We start from the raw sequence: 15,346 nt of genomic DNA, 5'->3' as shown, positions 1-15,346 counted from the left end.
TTATTCACAAATAATAAACATTTGAAGCCAAATAAAGACTTAATTAATAAATAAATAAAACCTTTTTTAAATATACCAGGCCATTTTATTTGAAAAGAGGGGTTGATATTTACGCATACCCTGGAAAAAGATTACGGTGTTGTTGACTTTCATTATTGTATGAAAACCCTTTAAAAAAATTAAGTAATTAGCAGCTCATGTATAAAGTACCGACAAATTAGTCATTTATTTTTGTTTATTGCAATACTTACAAACTTCTTTTTCAAATGACAGGAAACTTTTGTTTCCTGTCCTTTTTTGTTGGACATTTTTCAATACACTTTTGTTTCCCATTGTAGTCCCCTTGATTTTTATTTATGTTTTTGTTCCACTTTGGATGTAAATTTGTCCAAGTAATAAGTGAGGCTACCCCAGCCACGTCTAAAATATTCATAAAAAATGCAAAAGGCCAACGGTTAGTTCGTCTTTTGCACATATATTTATGAACCATTTGGTCTAGCGTATCGACACCACATTTTGTACTATTATAATAGAGTATCATAGCTGGTGTTTTGTCAACATCATCTGCACAGTAAGCATTGTGATGCATGGTAGACAGGACTAGGACACTTCTTTGTTTTTTCGGAACGTAAGAAACAAGAGATGCTTTTGGAGTGAATCCAAAAATTGAAGATTTCTTGAAACGGTTCTTGTTTGGTAGAAATTCCAGAGGAACAAATCTCTTATTTTTTTCACTGTGCCTACAAGAGTTAGTGAATTTGCCAGTAATTCATGTGCAAGAGCAAGATCAGTGAAATAGTTATCGCAAGTCACATTTCTTTTGGAATTATAATAAGGTTCAACGAGTTGCTTTATAACTTTGGTGATGCAAGACCTTTGGCTACTGTATTTCCGGTTTCTGCTGTATATGGTATTCCACCTAAAGGGTAATATGTTTCCGAGTCACAGGCCCACCATATATTCGTGTCATACTTATCTCGCTTTGAAGGCATATACTGCTTGAAAGGACACCTACCTCGATACGAAACAAGTTGCTCATCTACCGTTATGTTTTTTCCTGGTAAATAGTATTTTTGAAAGTTTTGGTTGACTTGATTCCACACTTCACTTATTGCTGCTTTTTGTCGTTCCTTTTTCGTTCAGACCTCGTGTCCTTATGGTCAAATCAAACAAATTTTTAAATCGTTTTAATATCAAACGACTGATAGCAGATGCATTATTTAATTCAAAATATGTATAGGTACCTACCTAACAATATTATTGCATTTCAAGAATGATTATCAGTTTTGAAAATTCATTTATAATAGATATAACACATATTGTAAGCATCTCTTTAATGTTCACAAAGAGATGTTTACATTGTTTGTTACACGTTTAGACTTTATTATTGGATTTCCGGAATCATAAAAGTCGTTTAGATAATCCACAAAAACATTAGCTGACTGCCAGATTAACTTCTGTAACAAAGATTTAGACTTTAAGTATAAAGGGGGTGTTGCCCTTTTCGACGCAATCATTTCAAAAATGATAATGAATATTTTGAATAGCTCATGACTATGTTGAAGTTTTCCCGGATAAGGGTTAACAGAGTTAAGTAAATATCATGAAATTCGTACCTAAGGGCTGTTAGAGGCAAGCGTCAAAAAATGTAATTTATGATATTTCCACCAAGCAATTAAATATAATCCACCAAAAAATTTTGATTTTTTAGTTTATATTATATAAAATAAGTTATTGCCAACGTTTACATGAGTTAAGTTTCATAAAGAAGGTATGAAAAGTTTGATTTTTATTTCAAATAATTAAGTATATGATTCTAAATTATACATATTAATTAACATTCAATTAACCTCTAAATGGTGCACAATATTTTTTGTTATAAATAAATATTATAAATAAATTTGATGTTTTAATAACACGTGAGCATGCAACAGATAATTGACCATGTGATAAACATGGATTCTCTAAATTCAAGCCACAAACGGATATTGTCTGGTCTTGAGATTTGTTAATGGTCATCGCGAATGCTAATCGAATAGAGAATTGAAGCCTTTTGAATAATATTGTGGTATATGGGGTTATATATGTGGTATACGGGAATACGTGGCAACAAGTACAATTTCTCCTTTAAATTGGCCAGTCAAAATGCTTGCTTCAATAATATTTCCGGTGATACTTTTAATGACCAAACGTGTGCCGTTGCATATTCTGGATGGATTCAAATTGCATAGCAGAATAATTGGTGAACTAGTTTTCAACTGAAGATTATGTGGTGGCATGCCTGGTATATCTAAAGAACTTAAAAACCCTGTTGGATAATTTACGGCTTCGTCTTCATTAACAATACTGTCGATTGATTTAAAAGATATCAGATCACCTGGTAACAACTGTTGAATCTGGAACTTAATTTCGTCAACATCAACATTTTTCGCCGCCAAACTTGCGCACTCACTGAGCTAATTATGACTTCAAGTAATTATTCAGTATAACCGGGAAGACACTTACAATTAATTCATATTTGATCTCAACAAAGGTGCAGAAATTGTCTAGAAGTTTAATGCATTGGGTATTTGAATGCAGTTTTATTTTACTGTTTCCAATATTTCGAAAATATTTGCGCCAATTATCACCGGAAATAACCTGAGGTAACAGTGTACATAATATACAAAACTTAATTAAACAAACTTAAACAGACGGCAGAATGATAGAAAATCAAAATAGTATGTATACTCGATTCACTAATCCTAGTCTAACTGTTGTAAATTTAGCAATTATTTTTATGTGTGAAGTTAGATACAATTTGATAGACTGAAAGTGTCTGTAAACTAAAATTTTTTTACTATTAACGCAAAATAAAATAGCGTGAAACGATAAGTCAAAGGTTTAATGTTTATATTTTTGAAATTGTATAATCGTCTACAGATTTGTGTTTACAAATAGAAAGATTACCATTTACAAAATAACTTTTGGGACATCACCATGTGTTTGTTGTATACTAAAACTAATTACTATCAATAAAAATTTATTTATTTACACCATATAATGTATTGAACGAATAAACAAAAATATTAAAATCACAAATAAACAGTGTTGCCCGATTTTTGGTGAAATTCCATTCCACTTAATATTAATTTTTAACCATGACGATATTGAAATTCTTAGAAGGAATAAAGAAAGATATTTAATAAAAAATTATCAAGCCAATCATTTATAGAAACCAGTGTTTTCTAAAACCGCAGTTATAGTTTTCATATAAATAGTTAATCTATTCGAACCAGCAGTGTTGCCAGTAGTTCGCTTTAAACATATAAACGACATTCCGCTAAGCAATTCTACTTGTAATTATAATATAATAGTAAAAATAGCGTCAGTAAAAAGTGTAGTGAAGTATCCCATATCACAGTGTTTTCGGACAGCTAATAGAAATTTCTATTTAATCTTAGCATTAAATATAAGTTAGTGTTTAATCTGTTTTTCATTCCAGCTCCTGGCTAGTGGTCCTTCGTCCTTAATTCTTTTAACGAGTCTGTTTTCCATTCCAATTTTCAATAAATAACGAAATTCATTTCGAATTATTATTTTAAATTTAGGATGTTAATATTGAATAATATTAGTCAGTTTGGTCACCTTATATGCAAAGAGACAGTAATTTATTAGGAGTACAACGAAGAACTGCTAAGCTACCTTTTAATTATGGAAGAATAAACTATGGAAGACTAAGAAAGCTCAAGTTGTCTCCATTAACTCATAGACGAGAAAGAGGTGATGTCATATCTACTTATAGAATTCTTAGGGAGGATTTTTGGGGAACATCAAACTTTTTTAATATTAACGAAGATGCTAGACTAGGAAGTCATAACTATAAATTGAAAAAGGAGTCTTTTAAAACACTGAATCATTTCCCAATGATATGGATGGATGGAACCAGATTTTCGTTACTTTAAGGAAATATTAAGTAAAATGATTTCTCAGCGTTTCCTAAAATACGTAATATGTAAGTTGTCTACGTTTGGCGTAACTCAACAACTGTAAAGGTCAATCTGCATATTGCCGCTTTTCGGACTAAGTGGTGGCTGTAAAGCAGAGGTGTCATAAGGATTTCCTACCTTTTGGGTGCCGGTTGGACAAAGCCCGCTACTAAGTTCTGTTTTACAAAGTTTTCTCTTTCTAATCAACAATGTGTTGCTTGTGTGAGTCCATTTCAAATAGGTAAAAGAAATAAATTAGACTTACAATCAATTTAATTTTACTACCCAGAAACGACTGGTTTCGCTTTCTAAAATTTGCAAAGCATCTTCAGGTCAAACGGTACAAAGTAAATTAAATATTAAAATTATAAAAAAGCCCATATTAGGGTGCTGTCTTATAAAGATATAGATCAAAAAGTTATAGTAATTATGCCAATATTACATGTCTGTGTTTATTAATATGCATAAAATTGCTTTAGCAGACAGAGTAACAACCCACAAATTGGTAAGAGAAAAAATCTGTTAAATTGTAATAAATTAAAAATAAATAAGAAATAAACAAAATACTACTTACATGCCTGTACAAGAATTTTCATATAATGATTCATGATACATAGTTCAAAATATCCTGTATTGCTGATAATGGGTGATCTTCGGTCAATGTTGTAACTGTCTGACAATTAACGAGGAAGTTTCTTGATGGGAGAGATGTTAACAAATGAAATAGGATTAAAGTACATGTGATTGTTTGTTAAATGAAAGAGTGATGTTTTATATTATGTAAATTATTAAAGTTATTTATATTTATTCAAGAGATATAATAATTTATAATTTCAGAATTTAATTTACTTTGTACCGTTTGACCTGAAGATGCTTTGCAAATTTTAGAAAGCGAAACCGTCGTTTTTGGGTAGTAAAATTAAATTGATTGTGAGTAAGTCTAATTTATTTCTTTTACCTATTTTCTCTTTCTGGTTGTACATGATTATTGGCCTTATTGAGGATAGCTGTGTCTGTGTCCTCGTCTAGGATTAGATATCGTTGTGAAATGTGATTGGGAAACCGCAGAAAACCAATCTCTCCCAGTCCTTGTGATTTTCAATGCGACTCTTTAGAAGTTTACCGGGGGCTCACTGTTTAGTGTTTGGTGTGTGTATGTACGGGTTTGTGTAATTACTGGTTGTGTGTTGCTGTCTTGTTTCTTTTTTGGTGTTTAAATGTTTATGATTGTGAGCTTGGGTGGAGGTAACGGGTATGTGTGGGTGGACAAACACCGTAATACCAGATTTTTGTGTGACACCGTGACACCAGATTTTTATATATAAAGATGTGCAACTATTGCAGAAAAAGGATATAACAGTTTTTTCCAAAGGTGCTTATTAGTTGTTGCTTATTTAAATTAAAACAAAAACTGTTCGAACAGGGCAGATCTGTTTTGAGATGGATGTGAGAGTTGGCATTCTGGTTTTTATAGAAAAAGTTGTGTGATAGCATCAATAATATTATTTGGCTTATACTTATAATATTCAAAATTGATTTAAACGATAGTTTTTTTCTACTGTCTGTTTTTTTTACTGTTTATAAATTTAAAACAATTTAATTTGGAGCCAAGTCGTAATGAAACAAACTAGCGATAATTAAATTTCCTATAATATACGACTCGTTAAAATAAAAAAAATGTTAATTTATCACCCTTGCTGCAAAATAGCAACACATACGAAAAAAATAGGAGGGGGGGGGGAAACAAGCCTTTTTTAACCACTTAAACTACACTTAGCACCTTCGTACTTCGTAATTCGCCTAGAAAAACTTTATAATATAATAAAACAGTCCACCAAATTTAATTAAAACCGATTTAATAGATTTTGTATAATAATTTTGCACTATAAATTAAATTTTTTTAAAATCTTGCACAACAAAAACTAAACCGTATAGAAGTTTTCAAGTTTTTTAACTTGTAAAAGGCACCACACCTAGCCATCGCATTTTATAGAATTAAAATCAGATTATTTGGGCGGCATCAGGAATTTTTTAAAATCATAAACAACTTTTTGGCTTTTTAACAAATAGAATATCTCGGTAACCATCAGTTTAAATTAAATTCAGAAAACGTGGATGGAAAATACTCCAAAGTTTAATTACGGGCAGTAGTTCCTGAGATACAACAGGTCAAAGTTGACCTGCATTTGTGACGAAGTTCTGGTAATTCTGGTAAACAAGATAATGGTATTATTTGAACCATTAGCTTTCTCTTTCGGAGCTCTTTGTCGATAAAAATTTTTATATCTTCAAGATATTCATAACATATATTAAAATAACAAAAACAATCGGTATTGCCCGTCAAAAATACCAAAACAGTTTGGTAACAAAGTTCAATATCGGTATACGTAAAAAAATGTGTTTGCTTCCAATGAGAAATTTTCCGCATTATTTTGTAAATCCGATGTAACTCAAAAAGAAAACCCTAAAAAGGCATTACCAAATGAAGATATTGACGTTATCCTATCAGACATACGTTAGCTTTTGTCGTAAATATACTACTTGTCGGTATTGTGGTAGGAGTTTCAGGAGTTTTGTCAGTATTATTCATGATGTTCTTTAGTAAGAATTGTTAGGAACATTGCTCTAGTTAAGTGATTGGCAGGGTATGCCGATGATATTTTCCATAAAAACAGGCCCAAACATGAAAGATTAACAGATTAGAATAAAAAAATTAGACTACAAAGTCATGACATTAGTAGGTAATGTTACTGCAAGACATTTACAGTGCTCTAAAAAAATTTCAATGGAGGGTAAGCAAAACATTATAAGAAATTTTAATCTTTTGAAGTGTACCCATAAACAAAACTGATATTTATGCGGACTCAGCAGTATTGTTCCCGTCAAGAATAGACGTTTTCGGCTGGACGAAGAAAATGCTCATTTAAGAGATGTTGTAGCTCTTTATAAGATTAGATATTTACATGGAAAAAACTTATTGAAGTAAAAGTTTGTAAAGATGAGTTTATAGCTTTACACGGCATCACAAAACGTAGAATTGAGTATTTACTCACATCTTTAAAAAATACCGGCATGCCTCCAATCGACAAAAGGGGAAAACACTTAAACATACTCTTAAAACTGTGTGATGATACTCATAATAAAATTAAAAGGCACATATCATCATTTAAAAGCACAAGCAATTATTACAGTAGCAACAGCTTTCGTAAGCAATAATTACCCAATTTAAAGTAGTTGCCTTTCGCTCCAGTCCTATCAAGAGCATCTATCCTGAATTCGATAAACCTCCTTTCACCTTAAGATAATAATCACTTCTTCTTTCGAATGCTGCATTAACCTCCGCAAATCACTGCAATCCCATCCATTCTCTAATTACCATAGTTCCCTCTTTTTCTAATAACAAAACAATGTCCAATATATTCTCATAAAACTTATGCCTCAATTAATTTCTTCACTACTTAAAAATATGACCTGTTTATATCCTCTTCCTGTGCTAAACCTCTTTCTTCAATTGACACCATCTTTAATAAACACGAATCTTCTAACATTCTTATAAAAAAAGCATTTTTAGAAGTTATAATAAAAAATCACATGATTTTATTATCTTGCTTCTAATGCTTATGATGCTTCAAAAACTACCACTGGTATTGGCTGTGCAGTCACCAGTAAACATGAACTTGTAAGATCGTTTACACAGGTAAACTATATAGTATTCTGTTGACTTTCAAATGCATCACCAGTCCAAAACAGACATTGTCATTTGTAGAGGTGCCTTTTTATTTGTCAACTCAATCAATACAATTTTTACTGACCACCCATTGGTTTAAAACATTCATGACATCTACCAAAATCCGTGTTATCGAGCCCTAGGTGACTTGGTATGCTTGGTATCTTGTAGAGATGTTCATTGTAGAGATGACTCCAGTAGTAGAGAGAATAATAGGTATTGTCTGGGTACTTTCCATTCTCCACTGTCTTCGTATTTGAATTTCCAGATCCCTGTACTTGGCGATCTTTTCGGTTTGTTTAACACGAAGATTATTGTTGTTGGGTATCGCCACCTCAATTATTGTTGTTTGTCTCTTTAGTTTATTAACTAGTATGAGATCTGGTCTATTATATGCCACTGTTTGGTCTGTGAGCACAATGCGGTCCCAGTATAGCTTGTAGTTATCATTCTCAAGTATACTTTCAGGAACTTATTGATAATATGGGAGATGGTTTGTTTGGAGAAGTCCCAGTTTGATGGCTATCTCTTGATGAAGGATCTTTCCTACTGAGTCGTGCCGTTCCTTATATTCAGTTGCAGCAAATGCCTGGAAGCCCCCGGTAAGATGTTGGATGGTTTCTTAAGCTTGACATCCATATCGGAATTTGTTGTTTTGGACCTGAGGATCTTTGACGATATATTTCAGGTAATTTTGGGTTGGTATAACCTGAACCTGAATGGCGAGTAATGAACCCTCTGTTTCAGGGAACAACTTTCCTGATGTCAGCCAATAGTTCGACGCTTTATTGTCGACGTGGTCTTGACTGACCTCATTAGGATGTCGCCCGTGAAGAGGTTTACCCATCCAGGTGCGCATTTTTTCGTCCTTAGTAAGATGGTTGATGCACATTTCTGGTTCCCTCAGTTTGATCGGTGTTGTATCATCTACTGCACAAATCGCGCGATGTAGAGTAGATGTCTCAGCCTGCACCTGAAAATAAGTTCTTAAATTAGTAATGTGTTTTTCTAGTTGCTCACTTATATCCATAAGTCCTCGTCCTCCTAAATATTGCACTTCGAGGATGGTGTTTTTGTGCCTTTGTGAGGTGTGTTCGTACTTTTCGCTGAAGATTTTTTATATCCGTTTTTGTCCACTTAATAATACCAAATGAGTAGCTCAGCGCGGAACATGCATAGGTGTTTAGTGCCTTAAACAAATTTTTACTATTAAGGTGTGAACGAAGCAGCTGTTTTACCCTTCGTATAAACTCAGTAATTATCTCAGTTTTCATTTGCTTATGGTCAATCTTTCGCGCTTGCTTTATTCCGAGGTATTTATACACATCATTTTCACCCATGGCCTCGATGTTCTGGCCGTTTTGCATATCGAATCCACTGGGCTGAACCTTTCCTTTTATTATATTTAAGACAGGGCACTTGTCAATACCGAAGTGCATACTAGTGTCATTAGAGAAATTTTCCACTGTTTTCAGCATCTGATCCAGGTGGCATCGAGTAGAAGCCAATAGTTTTAAATCATCCATATACAATAGATGATTAAGCTTTGCCACAACAGTAGTGTTATTTTTGATGCTAAAACCTGTGTCAGTTAAGTTCAGTAGCTGGGATAGAGGGTTCATCGCTAGAAAAAACTACAGTGGGCTCAACGAATCTCCTTGAAATAGGCCTCGGCTGATTGCAATATTTTCAGTTTCGATATTGTTTTCACCAGGTATTTGGAGGTGAATTTTTGCCTTCCAATCTGACATTATATGTTTTAAAAAGGTCACTATGTTATCATCGACTTATATCTTTTTAATATATCTACAAGCCATTCATGTGGCACTGAATCAAACGCTTTCTTGTAGTGGATGAAAGCAGTAAAGAGATTCCTTTTTTTGCTATATGCTTGGTTAGAAATGACAGAGTCGATGATAAGTTGTTCTGTGCAGCCCATGGAATCCTTAGCGCACCCTTTGTGTTGAGACTCTATGATATTGTTTAGTGCGCAGTGTTGGTAGATACGCTGGGCTACACAGGATGTAACCAATTTGTACAGAGTTGGAAGACAAGTAATTGGGCGATACTTGGTTGGATCTTGGGTGTTATTTTGATCTTTTGGTATTAAATAAGTTGTTCCCTGGGTTAAGAAAAATGGTATTTCCTGCGGATTAGAAATACTGTGATTAATTAATGCTGATAAGCACTCATGAATACTCCGGAACTTCTTAAGCCAGTAGTTTTGAATGCCGTCTGCTCCAGGAGATTTCCAGTTATGAAGCTCTTTGATAATATTTGAAACTTCTTCAGTATTAAAAGGTTCGTAGGGAGCAGTAACGTAGTGTTGGCAGTCGTGCACCGTATCTTCGATCCATCCAGCATTGGTGTTAAGAGCAGCTGGTGTGGAAAGTTGATTTCCCCAAAACTCATGGATTTCTAAAACTAGTATTATTATTGTTTATCTGGTATAAAAGTTTGTCTGCCTTTATATAAATAAATAAATTGAATAGTTGTTAAAACCTTGAATACTTTTTTTAAGAAAAGTATTTTCTATAATTAGTATTAATAATGCTGTAGTCTATCTGGTATAAATATTTGTCTGCCTTTATATAAACAAATAAATGTAATAGTGGGTAAAATCACGAATACTTTCAGTTTTTCTTTATGTGTTTATATATCATATAATGTTGACGTAACACGTGAAACAGTAACTATCAACAAAGCTGATATATTGCAGAAACAAAATAATACTATTAATTGTCCTTGCAAAAAGGTCACAAAGTGTATCATCCAATCTTGTCCTGATTTTTTATTTACTGCAGTTATTATAATAGAAAAATATGTTTTTAAAATAAAATGATATAAATTTACAATTCTAAATATTAAGTTTATTCACTTTAGATAACAGTTTCTTTATTTATAACTTTATAACTTATTAGTTAGTTAGTTTCATTGCAAAGGTATAATATTAATGTTTGTCTTATTTTTGTGACTAATTCCACTTTTTGCACTTCTGATGAGCCAACAATCAGTCAGAAATTTGAAGTTAACGAGAAAATAGATATATATATATATATATATATATATATATATATATATATATATATATATATATATATATTGTTATGATTCATTTTATACGCCAAAGATAAAATTAAAATTACTAAGTAGACCATCTAAATAAATTTTCAAGATATCCTGGAGAGTTGTTATGCTATGTAAAATTAAAAATAATATTGGTTTGCTCTTAATATATTTCAAATTATAAAATATAATAATTCAAAATATTTCAACTGATAAACTATGAAAGATATTTTAAAGAAATGAAAGTCCATTATCTTTGGATTACCTGTAGTAAACAAAATTTAAGATATGCATAAATTATTTTCTTTGTAAAATATATTTGAGTGAACGTAGTGAATTGAACAATACGACCGGGTTTTCCAAATGGACTTGTACAGTGAATAAAGACAGTGGGGTAGAATTTAGAAATTACATTTCTCCGTTAGTTCTTAAGAATTTGTAAAAACCGATTAGCATGTTAATAGTTTGTAGGAAATTTACAATTGTAGGTAAAATTGTTGTTTGTTATCTAAATGGGGATAAATATGACGAACTTTGATTGGCAAAGAGTGAAAAAAAGTCAGAGAGATAGATGAATGAGAGTTTAGCTAGATTTTAGATCATGAGTTGTTTTCCAAGGGTGCAAGGCGAACAGTCGTTGTTCTTTGGCGGTTCCCAAGTGATAGTAAGCATTAGAAGTGAATGCTTGTGAGTTTTCGTGGACTAAGTGTATCCTGACGGAAGCTGATCCAGTAAAATATTGTAAGTCATACTTTTCTACTTATATATTCCAAGAGTCAATGTTCAGGCCGGAACGAGAGATTCAGTTTATCGAGAGGAGAAGAAGCTAGCATCTTTTGAACGATACGTGCATCTAAAGGAGATCATTGAAGACGAGAGGCTCGCAATAATTTGTTGTAAGATTGCTGATTACCTAGGGAACTGCTAAGAATAGATAGTGTAGGCTACAAGGAACAAGGATTTGGACAACTCATCATCAGAGAGATAGTTTTTTTTTCATTTGTCAGTTTTTCTTTATCAACAAAGTTTTCTGTTTAATTGCTTTAGAAAAGATAGAAATATTTATCAGGAGATATAGAACAACAATTTTGATTAGAAATTTTAATTTATATAGTATATAACATTAATTTTTGAAGGTTCACGTACGTAGAACAAAATTTTGATAATCATTGTATGAGATATTTTTTGTTTAAGATATATGAGTGTGAATTTTATTTCAATATATAATTTTGTATCAGATATGTTTATTATTGCGGTATTCCTCAGACCTTACCTATCATATGTAAAGCATAGATATTGAAGCACGAATATAATCCTGAGATAAGAGAATTAAATAGTGTGATAAAATCATAATTGCATCATTTAAATAAGTTTAATTAATTAATTAATTAGCTAATTAATTGCTTGGCGCATCTCTGACTTTTAATATCACATTAATATATATATATATATATATATATATATTTGTGGGTCAAAAATTGGCAGAATTGGACTCTGCCAGAGATATTCTTTAATTCTAATGAAGGTTGCCTTAAATTCATCTGTTTATTTATTATGTAAAAGATTATGGATCCTCAAGAGTCCTCGTATGATGTGGAATCTATTTAAGATAAAAATTAATTTTTCCTAGGAACTGACGAATATTTTTCTGATTTTGAGGTCGGGAATTTTGAGGTCTGTTAAAATTTTAAGTTACCATTATTTAGTCTAGCAGAATTGTAAGCTAGAACGTGACCTAAATTGAGCGAGTTTACATTTTGATAGTTTAAGTAGGAAGCCTTCTTGCCTGAGTGCACGATTGTTCTATGTGATGGAGGTGTTGTTCAAAATCAGAAGAAAAAATTAAAATATCATCAATATAATTTATGCAAAAGCCCTGACGTAAGCAAAGTATTCATTGAAAAATTGCTGCAGATTTTATAAACCAAAAGCTAGTTTTTTATTCCCTTGATAATTGCCAGACTGTGTAAAAAATTTGCCGTCGTATAGCGATCTTTTTTCTTATTGGTATTGTCCAAAAATCTAAATTAATTTCCAAAACTGTATACCACTTGAAATTGCGAACCTTTACTATGATATTCCCGATTCGCGGGAACGGTTGTGATTCCGGTACCAAAATTTTGTTCATATCACGAAAATCAACACAGATCTATCTAGACTTGATCGTCTTTCTTTTTCTTTCTTATATGCCAAGGTGACTGGTGCAGCAAAAGGACATTCAGATCTCCTGAGTTTTGTTGTTCTGGCGCTTGAGCATTAGCCGCCACTTCTCCAACCTGTTTACACTTCTCGCATTAGCGCTACGGGGTTTGTATCTGCAAAATTCCAGTGGATAAAAACGTTCCGGGTATCCACGAGCCTCACAGTTACTACATGGTCTCCTTTCTATCGATTTCTAATTTTTATTTTCACTCAAACGAGTATCAGTCGTATTTGTAGCACATAGAAACTTTCCTTTTGTTTTTTTAAGTCTCCATTAACTTTCCATTTACATTTCAATTACACCCAGCGTGCAAATCATGTATGCAGAAACAGGTAAATTTTATTTTTTAGTGTCGAATTTTAAATTTAGCGTCCAAATCATACACGCCCTGTTCTAACGAAACCGGAGTATTTATCAGTGTATTATTCTATAATAATTCCTCGAAATAACAGTTTTTAAAAATAAAATTACAATCTTCGTCTAAATACAAATTTGAAAGCTCAGGAGATAATGTAATCGAGATGTTCCTATACTCACTGACTTTTGTTAAAGCTTTAATTGCATTTTTGACAGTACTAGTGTCAAATAACTCTTTATGATGATATTAATTTTGTAAGTTTGTTGGGAACAAATAAGTAATATCATTTGATAATAATCTAATTGTTCTCTAAGTTGTTTTCTTCACCAAGTTCCAAATGGATCCGTACCTACTTTGTTGACATCTCCATGTCTTCAAGATTACTAAAGATCGATTCGTAATATTGAAATTCTAGACGGAACTTGGTTAGCAGACAAAATAATTTTTTCTCTTTTAAAGAATAAATTAATCAAGTAGTTTCTTATTAAGTACAATAAAAATAATTAGTTATAACAGAAAGACGGTATTAGATTTAATTTCGATCCAGGGCATCTGCAAGTCGCTTATACGTAATAATTTCACCTCATTAGGTCTCATCAGAGCGATATATGCAGTTAAATCTAATACCATCTTAGTTCTTCACTTGATTTCGAGTACCAGAAACTAAATTCACTAAGAATAGTTTTTACCCTGATAAACAGCATGTGGAATACAAATTATAAATTCCCTTCGGACTAATTCATTAATCTGTCTGGTTTGCAAGTTTTAGAAAGCACAGTGGTAAAAATGTGAATTTAGCCAAGTAGAAAATCTTAGGATTACTAGTGTTATGATCAGTTATGTTTACATACCTACCTTAAAAAAATCTATTTTATATGTCTGTTTATTACTTATTATCAATAACAATAATAAGAATAAATATTAAATTAGAAAGTATTATTCAATTATAATTTAGTGAAATATATGAAACATTTTTTTTTCTATTTATTTGTAATCTTTCAATAGCATTTTACATTCTATTATAAAAGTTTCACCCTACCCGAATAAAATTAATCGTATGGATTTGTATAGGCTTCTGCTTTGGTTCTGCTACTTTATAGTAGTATCGATAATACCTGAATATCAGAAAGTATCCTATTTATCAGATGTAATATTACATTTCCTCTTAAATATATATGAAACGTCCTCTTACTATTCCACTAGGATTATAGGTTTTAACGTTTGGTTGTTGAAGTCGAAAAACTACACAAGTTTTTTTTTATTCACAGATCCATAATGTATGAAACGTCTACATTGACAACGGTACTCATAGGTGCATCGGTGACACTCGTAGCCTATATAATATGGTACTTCTATGATGCTTTCCAGTACTGGAAGAGAAGAGGAATCCCCGAAATAAAGCCCGCCATTTTTCCGTTCGGTAACACATTGAATTTATATCTAGGAAAAGAAACATTTGGTGAAGTATTTGCCAATGCATATTTAGAATTTAAACGAAGAGGCAAGAAACATGGAGGAATATATTACATGAACAAACCAGTTTATATCCCAGTCGATCCTGAAATCATTAAAAAAATCATAATCAGCGACGCCCACTACTTTCCCAATCACTCGATGTATATCAGTCCCAAAGACGATATTTTATCTGGACATTTATTTAACATGGAAGATAGGGAATGGAAAACACTTAGGACTAAGACTCCCTCTATTTTTACTTCCGCTAAAATGAGAAAGATGTACCTGATCATGCAAAGAATGGTGGATCCCTATAAAGGGGTAAGTAGATTTTTTTAAATCAGAGGTCTTTCATATTCTGGATAACAATTTACCAATGTTGATGACAATATTGGTAAATTGTTGTTCAGATTCAGCGATGATTGTTTATTTAAAAGTATTTATACTAGTTCACTCTCTTATTTATTCTCTTTATGCAAGGTATATCTTTTACCGTTTACTTCCCCTTCTAATTATACAGGTTAGAAAGCCTACTACCTCACTTGTCTTGCTTCCTTATCTTTAAATAC

At 32.1% G+C, this 15,346-nt stretch overlaps 1 protein-coding gene across 2 annotated transcripts in view; it reads left to right on the top strand.

Moving 5' to 3' along the window:
* The window catches only part of LOC140444735 (cytochrome P450 6a8-like), a 53,522-nt gene that overhangs the window by 28,922 nt on the left and 9,254 nt on the right, over positions 1–15,346 (top strand). For both annotated transcript variants that reach the window (XM_072536507.1, XM_072536501.1), the window contains exon 2: positions 14,591–15,098. In XM_072536507.1, coding sequence (XP_072392608.1) covers positions 14,598–15,098 — 501 coding nt within the window. In that variant the 5' untranslated portion in view covers positions 14,591–14,597. The remainder of the gene's footprint in view (positions 1–14,590; positions 15,099–15,346) is intronic.

The sequence above is a fragment of the Diabrotica undecimpunctata genome, chromosome 1 (assembly GCF_040954645.1).
Source record: "Diabrotica undecimpunctata isolate CICGRU chromosome 1, icDiaUnde3, whole genome shotgun sequence".
NCBI classification, from domain to species: domain Eukaryota; kingdom Metazoa; phylum Arthropoda; class Insecta; order Coleoptera; family Chrysomelidae; genus Diabrotica; species Diabrotica undecimpunctata.
The sequence above is the reverse complement of the archived record's forward strand: the minus strand, read 5'-3'. Positions and strand labels throughout refer to the sequence as shown.